The 22,210-nt window shown below is 39.7% G+C and overlaps 1 protein-coding gene across 5 annotated transcripts; it reads right to left on the bottom strand.

Moving 5' to 3' along the window:
• Positions 1–455: 455 nt before the first annotated feature.
• On the bottom strand, positions 456–21,842 carry LOC102055351 (patatin-like phospholipase domain-containing protein 2). Of its 5 annotated transcripts, none has more exons than XM_055712005.1 (10): positions 21,525–21,841; positions 15,555–15,787; positions 14,752–14,817; positions 11,722–11,931; positions 10,506–10,566; positions 8,181–8,396; positions 7,092–7,224; positions 5,781–5,897; positions 3,457–3,520; positions 2,512–2,724 (listed from the first exon to the last, which is right to left on the bottom strand). In XM_055712005.1, exons 1-10 carry the CDS (start codon positions 21,709–21,711, stop codon positions 2,644–2,646), a joined length of 1,368 nt encoding a protein of 455 aa, XP_055567980.1. In that variant the 5' UTR covers positions 21,712–21,841; the 3' UTR covers positions 2,512–2,643. The 5 variants fall into 5 exon arrangements, with proteins under 5 accessions (XP_055567978.1, XP_055567980.1, XP_055567982.1 ...); XM_055712007.1 differs by having other exon boundaries at positions 2,592–2,724; positions 3,457–3,503; XM_055712006.1 differs by having other exon boundaries at positions 2,592–2,724; positions 3,457–3,578.
• Positions 21,843–22,210: the final 368 nt, after the last annotated feature.

Below are 22,210 nucleotides of genomic sequence, written 5' to 3' on the forward strand. Positions count from 1 at the left end.
CTGGGACGCGTGTGGGCCACCGCGGCAGCCCCCGCGGGACAGGGGCGCTAAGCGCCTCAGGGGAGCGGTGACGGGCGGGTACTCCCTTCTGCACAGCATATGCCCGTTACCTGGCGCTGCTGCCTCTGCCGTGTAAATAACTGAGCTTTAACTGAGGAGACAATGCTTGTTTTCCTCCTCCTTCTCTGGTTTTGTGTTGCTTCTGATCAAATACAAAGAGTAACTTGTGAACTAATGAATTGCAAAGAAAGAAGGGTTTAAACGATGGTAGCTTTCAGGTGCAGCTGGAGCATGAACAAGCATCCATCAGAGTAGCACCCTAAGTTGGTATTCTTAAAAAACAAAAAAAAAAAAAGGACACCTTCCAAGCATTTATTAAGTCCTTTCAATATTCAATGCAATTACCACATGCTTGTTTTACTTACACTAGGTGAATTACACTCAAGAAAACATGGTAACAGAAGAGATTGTCTTTTTATTTTAGAAAAAGGACACAAAATTAGAGCTGCACACAACAGAGTTAAGTAGTTGAGGTTGATTGTAGTTAGCAGAACTGTTCCAGTATACAGAAAGGAGACAAAACTTGGCCTTCCTGCTTAAATTCTAACATATAACTAGTAAACCCAACATTTTGCAGCAGGTTATAAAATTACACTATAGGAAGCTTAAAATTATAAACGAAGACAATATAAAACAGATCTTGTTTCAACTTCTTTCGCAAATTTGAAGATGCACACGCAGAAGAAATGAACAAAAGAGCTGAAGTAAAATAGCACCAGCGTTCTGTAGTACAGAAATGGGTAGCCTGACACTTTCTCCCACCCCCCCACCATTCTAAAATCAGTTTTCATGTTGTAAAAGTTTAGCACTTCAAGCTTAGTGAAATCAGAACTCAAACAAGTGTGTCCAATTCAGAAGTGCTACATCTTGCTATTGGACTGACTTCTGGATACCAAAGTTCCCACTCCTGAGCAGCACAATTAATCCCTGCTTCTCCTTGTACAAGATACTCGCAGGAAGCATCTAGTCTGCTCCCTGCACTGCACCCAAGTTGCGCAGAATTCATGTTCTTGAATGAGCAGCTTAAGTGTCACACGCATGCCCCCAAACACTTGCACAAACTCAATTTTAAAGCCATCATTATTTCCACCTACTTAAAAAAAATTGTAAAAGACATGAAAATCAAACATCTGAAAAGTTGTTAATATTAACAGTTATTTACTTCTCCTGATGTATTCATACACTAATGCATTGTCTTTATTAAAATTATGCAGAACCTTTGTAGTGGAAAGCGTTTAAAATGCTCATCACTCAATACAGATATGATTTGGCTGACTTTCAACCCACTATTTGAGACCTTCACAGCTCCCTGGATACTTCCACTAAGTCTTACAGATTTGCTTCTCGTAACAATCAGTATTCTGATTTCCCAACTTCCTTAACCCAACTTCCTTTGGGTTATCATACCTCAGCGAGACAGGAGGGACCCCTTCTTTCTTCCCTCCTTCAGCAAGAGGGATGTGAAAGAAGGGAAGAAAAATCTCGCAAGTTCAGGGTGGGGCAGAAATTAAGAACAGTCAGCAGTTGGACAGAAGACCTAAACATCACCACTTGTTAACAAAAATCAACATATAGCATCTTCTGTGAAGTCTACCACCAACTCAAATTACTGTTTGCTACTAATCAGTCACTATTTTACCTACTTTTCAATACTTAGTCAAGTATTAAGCCCTTATTAAGTACAAATAAAGTCCTCCAAAATCACTGAAACTGTACTTGTTTACACTTCAGGGGAATGTGTCCCATTTCTTATGTCTTTTTCCCTTGAAGTATATCAAGGGGGGAAGGAGTCATAGAGGAGAAGCAGTATGAACTGTGGAATATATACAACCACCTAGCATAATACTGTCACTACAGTATCTTGTGTAGACAACTCTTCCATAAACACAACAGTATGTTTAAACATAAGGCAAATGGACGCTGGAGGCCACTAAACAGCTCATTTGTGTATTTCCTTTTATGAATTAAAAGTCCAATTTCATTTAAGTGCTGTAACAGTATTATGTGTTAGGATTACTTTTAAGAACTATATTTTTAAAAAGCTTTTGTTATCGACGCTTGTCTAACAGTGTTTACAGAATTTACATTTTTATGCTGAAAGTGTATTTTTTAAAAAATTATTTCCAGAGAGACAGTTTACTACAAGTCTTAGCACAGCTGATTGAGCTGGTGCTTCGTCAGAATTGTAATCTGTTAAGCAGCCACTGTTTTTACAATCCTTAAAACAGTAGAACTCCCAAGGCAGATTTGTCAAGAAGCTGTAAACAAATGATTTTCCAAGACTTATTGGCAATAAAGTGATCTTTAGTCCTTCAGGACTTAAATTTCTCTGCCAAACTGGAATTTTGGAAACTGTGGCATCTACTTCCAAATTAATACTCTGGAGCAGTTCGGAAACTTGTCTCTGAGGAAAAGTCAAAATCTATTTCCAACCCAGACTCATCAGAATTTGGGAGAAAATTAGGATGGGAGTTTAAGCCTGAATGCTCCTGCATGTTAGCAGAAGCATTTTTCATAGCTGAGTGCATGAAGCATGAAGATTCCCAGAGCCAGGTTTCAAGGTCTGCAGAAGAGCGAGGCATTTTAAGGTGGCAGTATGAAGAATGAAATTCCATAGTAGATGGGACAGTTTGACATTTTCTTAGTGATGCATAATTGTCTTTCCTGTTAAAAAAAAAAATAAACCCAAAAAGATTATTAGTGTTTCTATGACGTTCCTATTACTGTTCAGATGTCTGACAGGGAATCTTCATATAAGGAATACTACTAGAGGAAAATAATTAATTCTAAATGCATTTAGTGAGTTAGGATATGAGACAACAGGAAAAGGAGCTTGAAACTATCATATCCAAAAGAGGGGCACTCTGCCATTATGTGTTGTTCTCAGAAGTAAGTATAAAATAGTTACACTAGAAGTCACACAATTTTGATGAGTTCAGAGGGGTAGACACAGCTCGTACATTACCTCTTAAATAGTCCTGATCTCCCCCCAGCTATCCACTTGGAATATTTGCTGATTTACCAATCACAGCACTAACAGAACATTAACAAGAATAGTCTCAACATTTACAAGTTGAGTAGCAAATAACAGTCGTTCAACTTCCCAAACGCCATCTCTGCATTCCACTTTACATCTAGTTTATTATCACCAACCTGAACAGCTGGGACAGAACTTTCCTACACTCTAAAACAGCACCTGAATCACCAGGTTAGTCTTTTCCAGTTTGAGAAACAGAAAGCTGAAGTTGTCGCCTAGAATACCCAGTTTTTTCTTTAAAGTTCTCTCTCCTCTCTCGCAGTGCTTTTGGGGAAAAACCCACAACAATGCGCAACACCTCCTCTCACACACAAAAAACACAACTCACCATACACACACTTCAACACTAGTTTCCATACCTGAACTTTAGGTGCACTGGAAGATACCATCCACCAGGTTAAGTTTCCTAAAAGGATTTTCAAACTGTAAACAGCGCAAATTTTCATGAGATTCAAGTTTGATTCCAAAACAGAAGCTAGATCTGGTGACAGAAGGGGAAGAGCATGAAAAGGGGAGGGGGGGATTACTTTCTGCAAAAGCAGCAGTAAGTTCTTGGTGGATGCTGAAACGAAGTAAAAGCCCACCAAGAGTCACCTGTAGAATATAATGCAGAATTCTACACACAAAGCATTGGGATCTAGCTACCTGAAGAGGGAATCCACTTAAAGGAAAGCTTCAGAAAACTTGGAAGTTTGACAGTGTCTACAGGTCAGTGTGAGATGATCACCTTGAAGACGCTGGTCTGGGAAGACCATAAAAACATACAGCAAAAGCCACATGACCACCATATTTTTCTTGTGGTTTTCCAAGAGGAAAGAAACAATGATTCTGGTTAATCACGACTCAATGACCAAGTAACCCTCTGAGAAGGTAGATCTGAGACAGACTCGTGATACCGTGCCTTCCAAGCACCCATTTCAGATGAAGAGTCTCACAATGGCTAAGGCTGGAATAGCAGCAACACCAAGAACCTGCTGAATAAGGGTAAAGCAGGAAGCTGACTAGACCCAAATCTATCATGCAAAGGAGTCAGAAATATCTTCAAGAAAATAAGGAAAAAAAGACACTGGATTACATGTGGTATCAAATAATCAAAGAGATGACAGTAAGATGATAGCAAATATATACCAAGAACTACTACATTTCTGCTCGGGGAGATGGCCTCAAAAGCCAACTAGTGTTACACAAGAAAAGGCTTTAACTGATTTCACAAAGGGAGAAGAGAGAGGTTATTTGCATACAGGAACTAAATGCTGCTGAATTCTGGATAAAACTGAATATTGTAAGAAAAAAAGTATCTTTAAAACTTTAATATTAAAGCCACCATGTAATACTTCCAAAGGGGGGAAGGAAACACAAGCTTCAACCTCATTAAGTCTTCCATTAAGCCAGAACCTTTAACAGCAAGTTTTATTACTCTGTGCCTCCAAGGGATAAAGGGTATGAATTGGATCTTTCATGATGCCAATCCAGAACCTGGCAAAGCTTCTTATGACTAAGTAGGATCAAAGAGATCTCCTCAGACATATCAAACCTGAATTTCTGATAGGTCATTGTATAGCACTGCCAGGGTGAAAAAGAACATTTTTATCTTCCTCTTTATCTAATTTTATTACTGAAAATAGGAACACAAAAGCTCAAGAACTCTTGGCTTGAATAAAAGGGTATTTTTCGTTCTAATTTAAAAATGTGCTGTATATAGAAGATGGAATGTTCTTATGCTTTAGTTGAAATAACTGTTGCAGTTAAGTCTCCAGTGCTACAGCTATCTCTTGGAAGCTTTTATGAAGAATTTAAGAATTCTGTTCACTCCTAATAGCTTTTCGCACTAATTTGTCTGCCCCCACACCCCCCTTCTTCTACCTCCTACCCACCAATTCCAAATTAATATTCATTTTGTGGAAGTTTGCAGAGCTCCTTGGGCAAATACTACACTCCCCAGCAAAAGGTGAAACCGTAACGGTATTCTTAGATTCATACAGAGGTGAGTTGTCACAGATTCCTCCATATACACAGTGCTACAAAGTTTTAACAGAAGTAAAAATTTGAAAGGCCAAATCTCACATCAGTTTGGTAAGGGATGCATAATGAACCTAGTTACAGCCAGGTTAGAGCAGAGGTTTCTCTTCCACAGAAACAGAGGTTCCTAAAAACATTCCATATGTCTTATTTTAATTCTTCCCAACTATCTTACAAGACTGTCCTTCATATTCATCTGCTTTTTAACTTACAACCTTTCCTGTCCAGACTCCAAAGGGTCTAGTCTTTCTCCAGTATTTTCCAGTTCCTACCTGCTACATCTGATTTAGAACATCCTGAGCAACCCTTTCCTCCTGATTGCTCCAGCTACTGTGGAGCAGAGAAGAAACAAAGTCTTTGTTCTCAGTCCAATGCCTGCTCCATAACCCATCCCTGTCTGCAAACAGTGTAAGCCTACCGATAGGCAACACCTCTTCATGTACAATATGTAGCAGTCATTGATCAGTTATAAACAAGAAGCACCAGGAAATATACTTCAGAAACAATGCTAAGGATTAGAACCACTGAGAACTGTTTTGTGTCACTTTCAAGAAAATTATTAAATCCTGTTTTAAGACAGAAACTTCTTGGTACTTGAAGTTCTGGCAAAAGAGAGAGAATTTCTAAAAATGCATTACTTGCATGCAGCAGCAGTCCACTTTACCTGGATGTACAGAACAGCTTGCTTTTAGCCTGGGAATAAACTGTACCAGCAATCCGACAGAGCTGTTCCTGCATCCATCGAACATCAGCAGGCATGTCAGGAAACCAGTTTACTAACCTACAAACAAAAAAACAATACAATTGTTTTGTAAGCAGTAGATCTAATTTATATTTTTACATACCATGCCCAAAATCCAACCAAACAACACAGTTTTCATTCTCCCAAGTTAACGCCCCCACCAGAGTCTCCAGTTCTTCCCAACCTCCCTGAAATCCCATCTAGCCTACTCTCCTCTTTTCTGCAAGCCAAGAAAAAAGGCAGTACAGACCACTGGATCTCTGTCTATGCTGAGGGGCTGACCAGTATGTGCGTGCTACACCCTGCGATCAACATTTAGGAAGCCTGCGAAATACTCCTGTCTCCGAGACCTCTTTCTCTGTGGTGGGAACTTTCTGGTCAGTTTAAAGTTAGGTGGAAGAGGAAGGAAGAACAGAAGAAAAATACAGCGGAATAACAAATAGAAGGCAGAAACAGAACAGTGTCACAAATGTATAGCTTTTTCCTTATGATGCTCTCAACAGAAGTCAGTTACCAGCGGGGGGAAAACCCACATAAAAAATCTGTTGACATTTGTTTCCTCCCCATCCACCAAAAAACCCACACATAAGTGACATACTAAGTGGCACAGAGACAAAATATTTTACTGGAGTTCCATGTAGTTCCACTTACAGAACATTTTGTTTTTCAAGTGTTTTCTAAAGATAGGAATGACATCTGCTCAAGGACTGGAATTCTCTTAAGCAAGCACAAAGCTTAGGGTTCATGCTGCATTTATTTAGCAAAAATTCTCCTTTATGAGGATTGAAAAATTTATAAAATTAAGCCCTGTTCCAAGAGCATAACTTTCAGTCAACCTAAACAAACCTAGTAAGAAAATGTGTATGTTGAGTAAACACTGGAGTTGCCTCCTGACTTCAGACAGAAGCTAAAGCATAAGAAGTATCTGGATAGAGTTTGAACATTGCAGAATACAGTAATAGCAATAATGTGCTCCTGGAAAGCAAAAGTAAAGGTGCTTCCTTTCAGCAATTATGAGACAGCTACTAGTAGAAAGAGTAAACTGTTTAGGCATCTTCTTAATATGTTTATCTAGCTTTAGCCTATTGGGGCTATTAGGTAGAAATAATAGCCTTTGGACGGTTACCACTTGAATTCTAGAGTACCAGAATGCCTACAACACTGAATAAGCCTTCAACAAGTAAATTTCCAAAAGTACATTAATTCTAAAATAGTTCATTAGAAGTTCCTTACCGTAAAGCAACAGAGTAAGCAGACTCCACTGGCAATGTATACGGCAGCATCAGATAGGATATAACCCGCATTGGGAAGAGTTTAGAGAACTGAGTGTAGAATCCATTCTGTTCTTTACAAGCTTCCTGCAGTGCTTAAGAATGATTATTTTTAAAAGTATGTTAGACTATTTGAAAACAGTTGAAATAATTTGCTCAAGGTTTAGTAATCTTCAGTCAACATTATCAAGTGTTACTGAATAAGGGTCAGATAGAAAATGAAAGAATTAATCTCAAAGCACTCTTAACGTAAACATTCTCTGTGTTATTTTAAAACATAGGAAACACAGACTCATACCACAGGGACAAAAGGCATTACCCAGAACTTTTATGCAATAAGTCTAAGAATTAATTTGTAATAAGAGGATATAAAATTCACCTCTCCAAAAATACTTATGTATTTTAGATAGCGTTCCTGTCCTGTCGAGAGACTCTATAACTCTGAGGAGCTTGTATAAATTCTGGAGTTCTACAGATTCCAGTGGTTACATATAGTTGTAAGAAATACCACACTTCAAATTTTGCACTGGGATCGCAAATTTCAGATCTCAGTTCTGATCAGCATCCACAAAAGAACCTTGGTATAAGTTACAAAGACATATCAGAAGTGGGTTTGGTCTATTAACAGCTTATTAAAAAGACAGGAAAGCCAAAGAATTAGAAATCCACAGAAATCTGTTTTAAAAATAAGATGGGGATAACCAGTGTTTGGATTTGAGGTTCAACTTAGGTGTGAAATACATGTTTACAGAAATACTGTGCATGTACAAAGTTTATCCAAAATCAAATGAGAATTCAATTCATGACCCTGCAGTGTTTAATGTACCTCCTTCCTCCTGCTTCAATCTTATTACTGTAGCTAAATCAAAATGTACATGTTCACATGTAATAAGCATTTGAAGAACTTTTTTGGGTTGAGCTAGTCTCTAGCATCACAGGCAGTTATAAGATTAAACAAAAAGCATCTTATGCTAATCGTAAGAGTAAACAGGGGAAAAAATAAATCGAAGTTTGCAACTCAAAGTAACAGGAAACAGTCTGTAGCATATACCTTTACGAAGTCTAGGAGGTAGACTCTCAAATATGCTCTTCTCCAAAGGCCATGGATTTTGCTTCAGCTGGTCATTAAATACTGCCATTTTCAAGGTTTCTACTCTGTTATTTTCTGTCAATTTTTTTTTCTTCATGTTGTCAACATGCTGTGGAGCCTCATGAGGATTTCTTTTTGTGAAGGACAAGTGGATATAAATTGAGTCATTCAGAATACCTGAAAGAGTCAAGAGCTTCCACTTAGGCTTGATCCACAGGTCTTCAGAGTACCTGTGTAGTACCTGTAATCTGTTTATCTGTACAAAGGCCTGTCCTGAGGGAACATTATCTACACAATGTCAAATACACTTGCTCTTATAATCCCACAAACTTTTAATCATGCTGATGAATACTCTTTAGCAAGTTTAGGTCTTACTTTAGAACAAGTTCTAAAGGAAAGAAAAAAGTGATTAATTGAAACTGCACTGGAAACTTGTCATTTACCAAAGCTGTTTTCCAGCAAGAAAGCCAATGATTTAAAGGAGAAGAGGAAAACTGATTTAGTATTTATTTGGAACAACACACCTAAACCACTTAAGACATTTGTGAAATTCGACATGGCAGGTATCACGTGAGTACTTTGAGGCACTGCTACAACAGGGCAGAGAAGGAAAGCGAGTAGTGTACAATACTGTTTTTAAGATATATCCAAAGTACCAATCTAAATCAACATCAGTTGCCTTGCAAAACTGGTGCCAATGAAGAAATAGCACTGATAGTCACCTTCAAAACAAGTACTAGGTAATGATCACAAAATGAAAAATACAAGAAGGGTATTTATACTCAGTTTCCAGAAAATGGTTATAAAGCTATTTTTATATACAAACTACCAAATTTGACTAGGATTTATACCTACATACAACACAATCTGTATCCTACTTACAATTACTCCTAAAATACAAATGTTAAAAGAATATACAGGAAATTTAGCAAAAAGGTTATCTGAAGTGTTACAGATGGGGGAAAAAATTAGTATCTACAGTCAAATTCACAAGAAAGGAGGTGCATAATGAATGAGTTTGGAAAGGTTATAATTATGACTGATTAAGCTTGAAAGCAAGACAAACCTGTGACAGAATAAGAACAAAGGTGACACAGGATCAGTAGCGTGAAAAGGAGGACAACAGTGCAATACACAGGGGACGGGGTGGGGGAAAGACACCAAGGAAGAGTTGCAAGGAATCTCAGATGTTAGTGTCAGATGGAAACATGCAGACAGGAAACTTGCAGGTCCAGTACAGCAACGCAACCTGTTTTAGCACAGACAACCACAAATTATAGGCCCTTTGTATAGCTTATGCTTTTAATCACCTGGTAGAAGGTATAAAGCATTAAATATTACTAAGAAAATCAAACTCTTAATGAATGATGATCTTTAACATTTAAGACAATTTTCCCATGAAAACTTGACATGTAACGTTTAATTGTAACAGAATATCAGCAGTGAGCACATCAATCTATGACTGTGCATTACAGTACTGCAGCTGGTACTATCTGTAGTACTGCAAACATCACATTTCAGTTTCCATTCCTCTCATCAGACACAGTACAAATTTGCTTCTGTAACCAAAGACTACAGGGGCTAGGCGTATTTCACCCTCGATTAACTTCATGCTATTATCAGGTTACTGTAACTTGTTTGTCTCAAAGTATGCAGAGAAATAATATTTATTAATATAAAATACATTACTAGAAATCTAGGAGTAGAGTAGAACAACTTTTCAATTCTTCTTCCTAAACTTATCTGGGTCCCAAAAACTGCTACATTACAAGTCATCTTCTTCTAAAGTCTTTCATGATACAGAGTAAGGATTTGTCTGTGACTGAGTTTATATTGTTGTTAGCCAGCTCCCAGTTCTGGACTATATGTCTTTACCTAGAAATACACTTGGATGACAGCAAAGAGGAGGTCGTAAGAAGATACAGGTTTCACAGGAGGGGGAAACAATAGCCTATTCCTATTCTTCACAATTAACACAAAATAAATTAATAACATTATTTCCCTAAATTTGGGGCTTCTTTGGTAATTTCACTTAACAGTACCTTAACATTCACTTCACACAAATTTGACAAAACCCCAAAAGTTCAATTTTTGTGTCGCAGCACAATTTAACCCGGGTGAATAGTTACTACAATTATGTTATTTCTATGACAGCTAAACCTACCATGATCTCTTCAAAAGCCTCAAAGACCTAGCCCCTTCTTAGCTACATATAACTCCCTGCACTTTTTTTTTTAACTTGGGTTGAAACCATATCAACAGTAATTATCCACAAGTGTAACATACCATTCTCTTTCAAGAATTTAAGAGCATCTGAATATCCTTGCTCACAGATCTCTCCTAGTACCTGCAAGCATAGGGTAAATTAGTCAGACAAATAAAACGAGATTCAACTTAAGATCAACACACTTTGCAGAATAAAAAGCCACCTCCACCCACCCTCCATTTTTAAGAAAAATTTACATTAACAATTGCTATAATTCAACAGACTTAGCTTAACATGCCTGCTATGAAGATAATACATGATCATGCATACATGAAGTTATCTTTCAGCTATTACAGATGCACAGAATTATTCACCTAAAAGGACAGCATCCTAATGGCTTGCAAGAATTCCCTCCCTTTTTGTTTCTTTGATTAGCCTTTCAGCAGGTGCAAGCAACAATGAAACAGGATGGCTTGGAGTATGCCAGTTCCCCTCCTTCCCTCCCAGTCCTTTCCACTTCCCAAAACTATGAGAAGTCAGCTGTGCAATTCTCATGCTCAAACTCAAGGCTTAGTCTTCCATATGAAAATATCTTTCACCAGATGCAACACCAGCTCACCTACACAAAAAAAAAATAATTAAATCCTACTTAAGTAGAATTTAACAGTTTTCTTCAAGTGGTCAAAAAGCCCTCACTTAAAAAAAATTATATTTATATCAGTCAGGAATGTTCATTCTCCTCGGTAGGCTATCCCAAGCCAAATGGCAAGATCTGTTTTCATTTGTTCAGCTTCCACAATGGGAATTCAAGAGCATTTCCTTCATCAGATCCACAATTAACAGTGCTTAGCAAAGTTTAAAGGCAACTTGCCTGTGTGAAGTATCAATTCAGAACTTCACAAAATCAGGAAGCTTTAGAACTTCTTTTAAGTTCTGAAGCACCTGGTCAGCAGGTTAAACATGAAAGGACTACAAACTGACAGTTATTAATTTAGCAGTGTTGATTTTATGATTGAATCCTGAGGTAATTCCCAAATAAATACTGAAAGCCAACAGCAAGAAATGCATTTCTAGTCTGAGACTAAAAATAAGACGACAAACTATGAAAAAAATAGAAAAAAGAAGAGAAATGTCACCATAAAAATTTATATGACTAGATGAAATGATAAGATTACTGTAACTTTCTGCAAAGGGAAGGCTTTTATATGGAATTTTAGTAGATATATGTATAGATGCGTATATATATAATATATAAAATATATAGACTTTAGTAACTGCATGAGAACAGTGACTTACCTTAGGTTCTGGTGGAAACAGTGCTTGTGTTAAACGATAAAGGTTCCCCAAACTGAGCTGAATGCTGGTATTAGTCACGTTCATTTCATGAAAGTTGGCAGAATTCCCCTTTGGACAGATATCACACTCCCCAGCGAAAGGCGAAACTGTGATTGTATTCTTAGATTCATAGTGAGGTAAGTTGTCACTGATTCCTCCATCCACGTAGCGCTAACAAAAATTAACAGAAATAAGAAGTCCCAAAGGCTGAAAATTTCTAACTAGCAGATTTCCCATGCAAGAATTACAGAGCATTTAGGACTGCAACAGAACACTCTCTGCCTGCATTCCCAGGCTAAACGTTTTGAGTAGCATGGTTTGTCCTCTAATACCAATAAAAAACATTTCCATCTATAGTTAGATGACTATCTATAGATAGACTAAGAGTATTCTATTTGGGATTTTTCTGTATGTTTAAGAAAAAGCAAGTCCATTTTAAAGTTCACAATCCTACACAACACACAGAGAAAAAGTAGTACAGTTGTGTCTGCCTCCTCTTCCCCAAAGGACAGAACGAACCAAAAAGCCGCCAAGGTACTTCTTTAGAAAGAACAAGTAAAAGAAGAGCTCTCCACACCAAAGCTCAAATTCTGTGCTATTAAACCCTTCAGTCAGAATAACAGTAACTTAAAATTAGTCTTAGTAATTAGAATTTAAAATAAAAGCATCAAAAATATTTGGAAATAAAGAAACTGCAAGTAAAAATGGACAATGCTTTAGAAACCTCGCCAACAGTCACCAATACCTATTCTACTTTGTGTGCAAGTTTAGAAGTTCTTCCAGGTTATGCTTTTGTCTCCTGTGCATTGAATTGCCCATTTCTGTAGTTTTAGTACATCACCATCTCAGACATTTTAAGATCCAAGAACTGAAGAGTTCTGTGTGAGGGTAACTAATCTACAGCGCAGCAGCTGCTACTGCTAAAGGCAACTCCTCCACTTGCCCACAACAGCCACCTTTCCAGCAGGGCCAATTGTAGGTAGTTTGCTCTGCCAGTGGCAAAGACCACCAACTTTGCTGATTTAGTGGCTGCATTTTCCTTCTTCCTCAGTAGGCAACAGACATAACTTGTAGGTCCCTGTAAAATGTAAATGTAACAGAGCAAGTGACTTGAGCAGGAGCAACCTGGATTACCGGTTTCACATGCCTTGATACTGACTCCCCAACCATTCTGAGAAAAAAAATTTAGGAATTAGAAGGACAGCTCAGAGCACTTATCCAACATGCTCTTGGACACTCTTTAGACCCAGCAGCATGCAGATACTGACAAATTTCCTATAGGTGTATAATGCAATCACCAATTGGAAGTATCAAGTACAATACAACAGGTTGGGCCCGCAGCCTTCTCGTGAAATTATTAAAAGGTAGAAGTACATGTCTAAGTCACTGTTCTACAGAGGTAAAAAGTTTTAATTATTTAGTTTCTGCCTATCTGATCCCTTTAGTAATTTTTTAATCTAACACCATTGCTGTGTTTGAGAAGGGAAAAATACCCAAACAAAATCCACCATACCCAGAACATTCACAACTGGCAGTTAGATACACTTATTGCAAGTTATGTTTGTCTGTCTTAAAGTGTACAGGCACAAAGCACCAAGCCAGTGAACAGCCAGATGCTACGAAGTTTACATACATGACATTCTGCTGTGTTTAAACCCTACAGGAGTCACGCAAAGCACATGCGACTGTGGTATTGTTGCCAAGTTGCATCAAAAATGCCTCCTAAGCATTAAAATCATACCAACTAATTGCAAAGATCAAAAGGATACAATGATTCCTTCCTTCCCCTTCCCTCAAAACAGGACCAAATAAAGCATCACTTGCACGTTTTTGTACTCTGAACTAAGCCTTTTAAAATAACATTGTTGTCTGGTGACAAGAACTGAATAGCCAGATTAGCCTGGATCCACCTAAACCTTGGATTCAGTCCAATGTCCTGTTTTCATAACACCTATAATCTGGAAGAGTTTAAGGAGACACACAAGGTTTAAAAGTACAGATAAAGAAAAATCCCTATACAGTTGTAATCACTTTTGCTTAAATTTCAGCATGAAGAAGAAAACACATTTCACATCTATCCTTGACCTTTTAGCGCTTCCAAACTGCCATAAGAACAGGCTGTAATCAACCACTGTGACAGATGTTTTGAGTTTTCTTTCAGTATTCTTCCCCTCTCCTTGTGGAAGGGGCACCAAAGTTGGAAGCAAAGCAAACACAAGTTAATACAGCACTGTAACAAAAAGCTATGAATGTCACTGCCTTGATTTGAAGTGCATGTCTGCTTCCAGAGCTGTTAAAACAACACCACCAATCGACACCAACTTTTCTACCGTTGTTGCCCCTTTAACGGGGGATTTTAGAAAACCCAGTATAGCCATGAAGTATTATGAGGTTTTGTAACTCATAGTTCTCTGACTAGACTAACACACTGACACTCTACCTTTAAAAAGCAACCTTTCTTACACTCAATACAAATGACAGAAGACATTAAACATCTTTGTTTATATCTAACTGAACACAGTACTTTAATCCAGTTGTAAAGTGGATCTACCTACAGCAAGAACACAAAGATACACAACAAACTACCTTACAAGATCGATTTTTTTTAAAGAAAGAAGTGTAAGTGACACTGCCTACAAATTTGTGCAGATAAATGAGCATCGCTTTCTTCAATTACTATTCATCCTTAAGTTAAACACTTGCTAGCTTAGAATACTCTCTTTTCATTTCTGCATCAACAAGCAAGCAATTGGGGGGGGGGGGGAGGGCAGGAAGAGAGAGAGTGTTTTGCAGAGTGGAGAAGAAATAATATGTAACAGATATTCCTCACATTTAGTGTTTCCTTGCTCTTTTGCAAAGTTGTAACATACAGCTACCATACTAGAAGCTATGAAGAAGGTCTTTATTTTACAGTAGGATAACTGAAAAAACATACGCATTGTCTCTATAATATTTTCAGAATAGCTAGAATTATTAACAAAAGAGACTTACCACACCTCTAAATGATGGTGGAATTAGGCCACAATAAATAGGAACAAATGAACTACAGATTAAAGCCTGTAGGAAAATGAGACCATATAAATTAAATGGTAACTGTTGTATTATTGAAATTATAAATTATATTTATCTCTTTAGATGCTAGCAAAACCAACCAAGCAAGCAACCAAAAAAATCCCCAGCAAGTACACTTCAATAAAAAGAAGTGGGGAGGTTATTATCCAACATTATTTTAAACAGGATAAGGGTATTGCACATTTCTTTTTTAGAATGTAACTGTGCCCCAACTAAAAAATTGTAAGACTCACTAAAAGACTGTTTCTAGAAATGCTAATTAGCAAGGAAGTTTATGATTGTTCTTGCAAGCTATGTATTTTTTGAGTAAACAAAGTAACTAACTAGGAACACAAATATCAGCATTCTTGGATCATATTAAACTAGCTTTGTAACTGATACTAAGAATTTTAAAAAGCTATTTGACTGTTCATTGATCACTGCTTTTATAAGAATGACCTTAAAAAAAGTCTTACTCATTAAGGATATAATTTCATTAGACACACTGCAGTTAAATGAATTTATCCTTTCTATGATTGATCCCTCACACCTACTCACTAAAAGTTTGCTGATACATTGACTGGGAAAACTATTAAGTTAATTTATTGTAATGAAATATGACCTCATCTTGAAGATACTGTCCAAGTCACAATATTCAAAACTATTGAAAAGAAATCCAATGGGTGACATTAAATGGACTTAAGATTACAGAAACTTTTAAAAGTTGCCAATAATAAACGTACCTGGACAACTTCTTCTTTAGAGTTAAAATTAGATATCAAAGCATTTTTACCATCTGATACTCTGGTTAGTGAAATACACAGTCTGCCCGATGACAACTGGTGAGTGTTTTCTGGAAGATTTCTCATCAGTCCATCTCTTATTATCTTTATCACATTAAAGGAAGGATGAAGAGGACCAAGATTTCGCTTTCTAGCTTCTTTGGCTAATGCCAGAACATCTGCACAAGCCTGAGCTGAAAATAAAATGCATTTAATTTAAGAACAAATATACATCAACAATCAAAAAACAAACACTCCCTATAATAAAGCACTAGAGCCAGTAATGAAGTCTAGATCTCTAACTTTTCTCTCTGACTGCTAGCATGAAAATTCAAGAGCTTTTTAACAGATAATATAACTGTCCAGTAGTATTTGATGGAGTTTAAGAATTTTCTGCAGAAAAGAAGTCACTTTAGATGTTTAAACAGAAATCCTGGTGAAGACCCAGCCACTAAGTTACTTATCTTTGATTTATATGCAGGCTGTAAGGTGTAAAATACCAATTTCAGATGCTTCCATTAGGGGTTATCCCATTCCAGAAACACATTATTTAAGAAAAAAACCAAAGATGAGTGACCTTCTCTAAGTATGTATGCATGGACATATTCCATATTCAACATCCATAAAAACCTACGGTGTATGACACACAGATTTAGGTCCACAGTGTGTCTGCTGAAGAAGCAGAGCACCTGGGTTCATCACAGCACCTGGGTTCATCACAGCTAGCAACCCTTGCTGGACTTTAACCAAACTTAAGGTTTCAGGGCACACTGATCTTCATTTATACATAAACACAATAAAGGGCACATTAAATGTGGTAAGGAGCATCAGGAATGAAGTTTTTAAAGAAGCGCATAAGGAATGTGGATGAGATCTGTAGCACTTCTCACACAAGCCTCCACCTAAATAGGTGCATTTTTACCAATATGTAACAGACTATAATCGTTTTTTCTCCAATTAAATCAGCATTGGGGAACTAGATCAAACTACTACAGAAGACACAATTGTTCCCAAAGAATACTAAAATCGTTGTACCAGCCACACACCTAGTAATAGTAAGAACAGCAGCCCATCTACCCGCAGTGTTTTGTTTGACTTTTTAATGTCGTGTTCCTCCAAAGCATACTTTGAGGAAACTGCCCGATAAGCTTGTCAACTTGGTAGAGGAAAGGGGGTGGGGAGGAAGGTCAAAGTAGCAGGTTATTAACCTGAACGATAGCTACAAGGTCATCTAAAAATACTTCCAGAACTTGCATATTTTAACTTACATAGACTCTTTCTAGAATAGACAAGATTCAACTTAAAGTTAAATGTGAGCACTGCACTGGAAACAACTCTGCTTAAGCTTTTGAGTTTAGATTAATTTCGCAAAATATTATCTTTGTACAATGTCACTTTTGACCCCTCAAATAGCAATACCTAAACCTTTCTCATTTTTAACACAGTAAACCAAGAGTCTACGTTCAAAAGAGTTATCTCCCAAAAAAATCTGAGGCATCAGACAAACTCCATTTTTACCACTACAATTTTTTCCCCTTGCAGAGTGAAGCCTTGGGCCACGAATCCACTGATACCAGTAGTCTGACCCCACCTCCCACCCCAGAAGACAGCAAAAAGTTTAGGCACAGCTCACTGCTCATGGTCAAACAGATGCTTATGTTCGTAAAACATATTTTACATGAAATTAAAAAAATGGCACAAGTCACATTCTGGCAAGTGAAGAAGTTATTTCCAAAAGTGGCTATGTAGACAGTTCTGTTTCTCAGGCACTCAAATATAAATTACCACCTCCCTTTTTTTATTAAGCCGATTTATCAATGTTCAGTCTTGTAAGCTTTCTAAAGAGGGGAATCAGGCATGTTGCAGGAGTCTGAGGTAATGAACTACCACAACTCTGCCCAGGAACAGCAGCCTTAGCGCATACATTAACGTCCTCTTGCAAAATTAATACATTTTTGAAAACTTACACACCAAGTGAGTTGCTTGTTCTAAAAACCAGACCAAGAGCACTAGGTGCACGGACACATGATCAAATACACACGCTCACTTCTCTGCCAGATCTTGACCCTGTTTTTCTAGCTAATGTCCTGTCAAACTGAAGCTCAAGCCATTACTTCAGTTTGAAGTATGGTAACACCTTCACTTATTTGCACTACAGGCCTGCTTCTGTGGAATGAAAATAAACTAGTGCCCGCTACAAAACCTTGTGTTGTGATTATTTACCTCTCACCATAAAAAATGTCAAGTAAATATCAGCACACTTTCCGTACCCTATTAAAGGGCAGCAAAACTAAGGACCTCTAACAGTTTAGATTTGAACGCCTCATTTCAACTTCCTTTCAGAAAATAACTACCCATCAAAATGAAAACTGATTTCACAGTTTACCCATCTCTTCCACATACAAGAATTTCTACACTTGATGTAGTCTGTAGGGAAAAAAATAAACCCAAGTTTACATACTTTGTTTACCGTAACCTATTTTAAATATGAGAAGGGCTCCTAAGGAAAAAAATCCACCAAAACCAACAAAAAAACCCCAACAAAACAAAACAACAAAAAAGTGAGAGAAAAGAGGAAGTTGTGTCTACCCAAGAGTATGTGATATTAAAACACTGAAAATTTAAAAAGCTGTTAATTCAATAGACTTCAAAGTATTCCAATTGTTTTCCCTTCTCCTTTCTCTCCTCAACAGGACTAAAATACAGCCTCTTAGGCTGGTGTATCAAAACGGGATCTTCTCAGAAAGCGACAAGGGGCTAGAGCTCAATCAAGTCAGACTAGGATTTTAGGCAGATCTTGGTACATCTGTTTTATTTTTGAGATGCAGGACAGTTAAATAAATTAATATTCCTACTAGATGTGAACTGTTTCTAGTTAATATTTCTATATTCCTAGTTAGATTTCTATACTCTTATTTTTAACAGTTAAAAATTCGTTTCCCACAGAGTAAAACCTGACAGCCTATTTACAGCCCCCACCAAACCTGTTCTCTTTAGTTCCCCATTAGAATGGGTGGGCACATCGCCATCGAAATACCAGTCCTCCAAGACATCCATGGGGAAGAGCTAACAAGAGGAGTGCAACTTCACAGTTCCAGTTTGAAACAGCCTGGAATGTACTTTATCCTCATAAAGTCACCTCTAATCTTCTCCCTCTACCTTCCCCCAAATTCAATGAAGGAAACTTCTTTCTCAATCTGGAAAAGTACACTTTCTTTTTTCATCCGTTCAATGCCTAATGTTTACATTTATTGAAACTTGAAATTCTACAGACTCTCAGTTTGCCTATCCAACACGTAACATGAAGCACAAAGAAAACCCTTTATTTAAAAGTCAGCCACAAATCTGTAAGAGAGGAAACATACACATCAATTTTAGTCAAAAACCCTGTTCATATATATATATATGCACACTCAAGAGTTTTATGTGCACCAACAAGCATACTAATTCAGGGCTGGATCCAGTGAAGTCTTGAACACCTCCAAGGACGGAGATCCCACAACCTCTCTGGGCACCCATTCCTGTATTTTACCACCCTCATGTTAATCTTCCTTATATTCAGAATTTGCCCTGTTTCAGCTTGTCTGCTGCCTCTCACACTTCCACTACCCATCTCTGAGAAGTGTCTGCCGCTGTCTTCCAAGACAGTGAAATGCAACTGTGAAAATACCACATGGTATTGTGGACTTATAACCACAACTGCAGAAATAACAAATACTGTATATTGAAGTATATCAACGTAAGGGAGGTATACAATATGAACTAATGAAATAGAAAAAGTTATTATACCACAAAGTGTTTCTTTAGCGCTTATTTACAATCCTCCGCTTTCACAGCAACTCAAAAAAATAACAGCTAAAAAGATATAGAATTAACTAAAAGAAAATACATTCTTAGTTTTACAAATCTACAATGATTGACAGATTTTAGAACATGGCTGGTGTTGAACTGTCTTCCAAAATTCCCAAGTGGGTTTTTGTTTATTTAAAAAAAAGTTTACAGAAGAAATACACTTATCTGTGAAATGCAGTACCTTGGGCAGTGATCACAAACACACTAGCTATTCTATTAGGGAAAAGCAGAAGTCTCAATTCTCATAGAAGAGAAAGACAAGGGAATAATTTGAAGTCTGCAAGTCTCAATTATTAAAATGGTCAAAATTTTAAAAGCTGTTAATAACATGTACTTTCAGGTAAACAAGGTAAGTTTTTTGTGCTTAAGAGCACTTCAAAAATTCAAAGCCACTTAAATCGCTTACAATGACTTAAGACTTAAAACTGGATACATTCTAAAAATAGATAGCTATTGTGGATAAATATGATTTGTTTTAAAAGCTGGTATTAGGCTCATAAAACTCAAGTACGTTAGGACATTACAGCAAAATTAAAAAGTTGAAGTAGCACAAGTTTATCGCTAAAGCTTTGAAGAAATTCAGCATGTGTTAGACATCAGCGGCTAAGCAGCAAGGCCAAGCATTTCACAATATTACTCTTGCACGTAGAGAGAACTTCTGTTCACTTCAGTCAGTATTTATCCCTCAGAAATTTAAAAGCAAAACTCAAACCATCTCCAAATTCAAAATAAGTATTTGTTGTTTTCCTCCTCCATCTGTAAGTAAAATGAAATGTGACTTTACAAAGCCTTCTAGTTCTAAAGCTGTTAAGGGTACCATTAACAAAAACGGTCAGTGTTGAATCATGAACTAGAGAAGGTTTTATTCAGTGGATTTCTTTGGTTAAAAAGAAAATTATTTTCACATTTCCAGATATTTAACACGCTTTTTTACCTCCATTCCAGTCACTATCCTAAACACTTTGGTATTTTACTTGTATTAAGGTGGCTTTAATGCCTACCGTATCTAACTCACTAGGATAAACCTGCATTTGGGTTCTCATGAGCTCAAAATAGGTAAAAGAAAGGTATACTTCTCCTACGGCTAGAAAATATGCGCTTATTTCACAAGAGAGACTATATTTAGTTGCGAACTAACATCTTTTATCTGGTATAAATACAAAACAAGATTAACCCTATTACTTAAATCACAATTAAAATCAGTGATTTTAATCAATCCAGTTTCTAATCATATACCTAAGTGACCTATGCAATACACACTGCGCACAGATTAAAGAGGAAAAGCATGTTAAAGCTAACCTAAGCCCTGACCTTAACTCCCTTAGCCCTACCCCAAGAAAGGGGAAGCTTTAGAGGAAGCAAGTTAAAGCTGACTGGAACTCGGTGCGCAAAGGTACCTACGGCAGAAAAGCGCTATTTCCCGATGATGGGTAAACGGTGCGTTTGAGGCCGACGACGGGGCGACGCCGCTCCCCTGCCCCGCTTCCCGCGCTGCCGGCCGCCTCCCGCGGTCGCTGAGGGTGAGGGCGGCTGCCCCGCCCCCACGCGGGCCGGGGTCCGTCCCCGTGCCTGAGGTACCGAACTCCGGCCGCCTGACCGCGCAGGCGTGGGGCTCGGATGAGGCACCGCCAAGACCGTTTCTTGAGCCCGGGAGGTTACCGAATGCCCACCCGAGGTGGCGACACGCTAACCGCCGCCTGCCCCTTCCCCTGCCCTCCAGGGAACGGTCGGCCTGCGCGCACTGCGCTCGGAGGGGAGGCGTGCGCGGCGGGACGTAAAGGAACAGGGGAAAAAAGGCAGCCCGGCAGCCACGGGGCCATATAACCTGCTCGAATTTAACACCACAGAATTGTCACACTCCTCTTCGGGGCAGAAAACGAAGCGAGACAGCGCCGCCCCGCCCACCCCGCGGCTGTCCCCGCCAGCCCGCACCGCCGGCTCCCCGGGCCGGGGCGCTGCCCGGGGCTGTGCCCATGCCGGTGCCGCACCTGCCCCTTCCCGCAGGCCCGCTCCCCGCCGCCCGCCGGACCCCCCGCTGCCGCCGGGCTGACGCAGAGAGCCGCCGGACCCCCCGCTGACCCAGAGAGCCGCCTCCCACCAGCACGGCGCCGGCCAGCGCCCCGGCTGAGGCGCCGTAGATGTGCCGGGCGTCGCGGATGACATGGGGGGCGCGCTCCTGCAGGCAGGTGGCGGCGCCGATGTGGTAGACGCCCAGGAAGCCGCAGCCGGCGAACGAGACGCTCCAGCCGCCCTCGCGGTCCAGCATGGTCCCGGCCGGGGCGGGCGGGCCGCCGGGCACAGCGCTGCTCCTGCCGCCGCTGCCGAGCGACTGGGGCGCCAGCGGCAGGGCCGTCCCGCGGCTTTAGATGGCGGCCGAGCCCGGCGCCACCGGCCGGCGCAGCAGCCAATCCCGCGCTCCCCGCCGGTGGCCCCCGGCGCCCCAGCCAACCCGGGCACAGATGCAGACGCCGCCCCGCCTCCGCTCGCTCCCCCCGCCAGAGGGAGGGCCAGGGCCGGGGCCGCGGCCGGGGCGCGGCGTGGTCCGAGTGCCCGGGCCGCCCGCCAGGCCCGCCCGCCGGCTGGCGGCCCCCTGCCCGCCCGGGCCCCGCGGGGCGCGCCCCGCACGTGGGGCCGTAACGGCGCGAAGCGGGGCCCGGCTGGGGCAGGAGAGGCTGCGGTGCGGCCGGGCGCGCCCTGCCGCCGTCCGGTGGGGGAGGCAGGCAGCGCCGCGCTCTGCTGCCGCTTACAGCCGCGGAGGGGCGGCG

The sequence above is a fragment of the Falco cherrug genome, chromosome 5, assembly GCF_023634085.1.
Source record: "Falco cherrug isolate bFalChe1 chromosome 5, bFalChe1.pri, whole genome shotgun sequence".
In the NCBI taxonomy this organism is placed as follows: Eukaryota; Metazoa; Chordata; class Aves; order Falconiformes; family Falconidae; genus Falco; species Falco cherrug.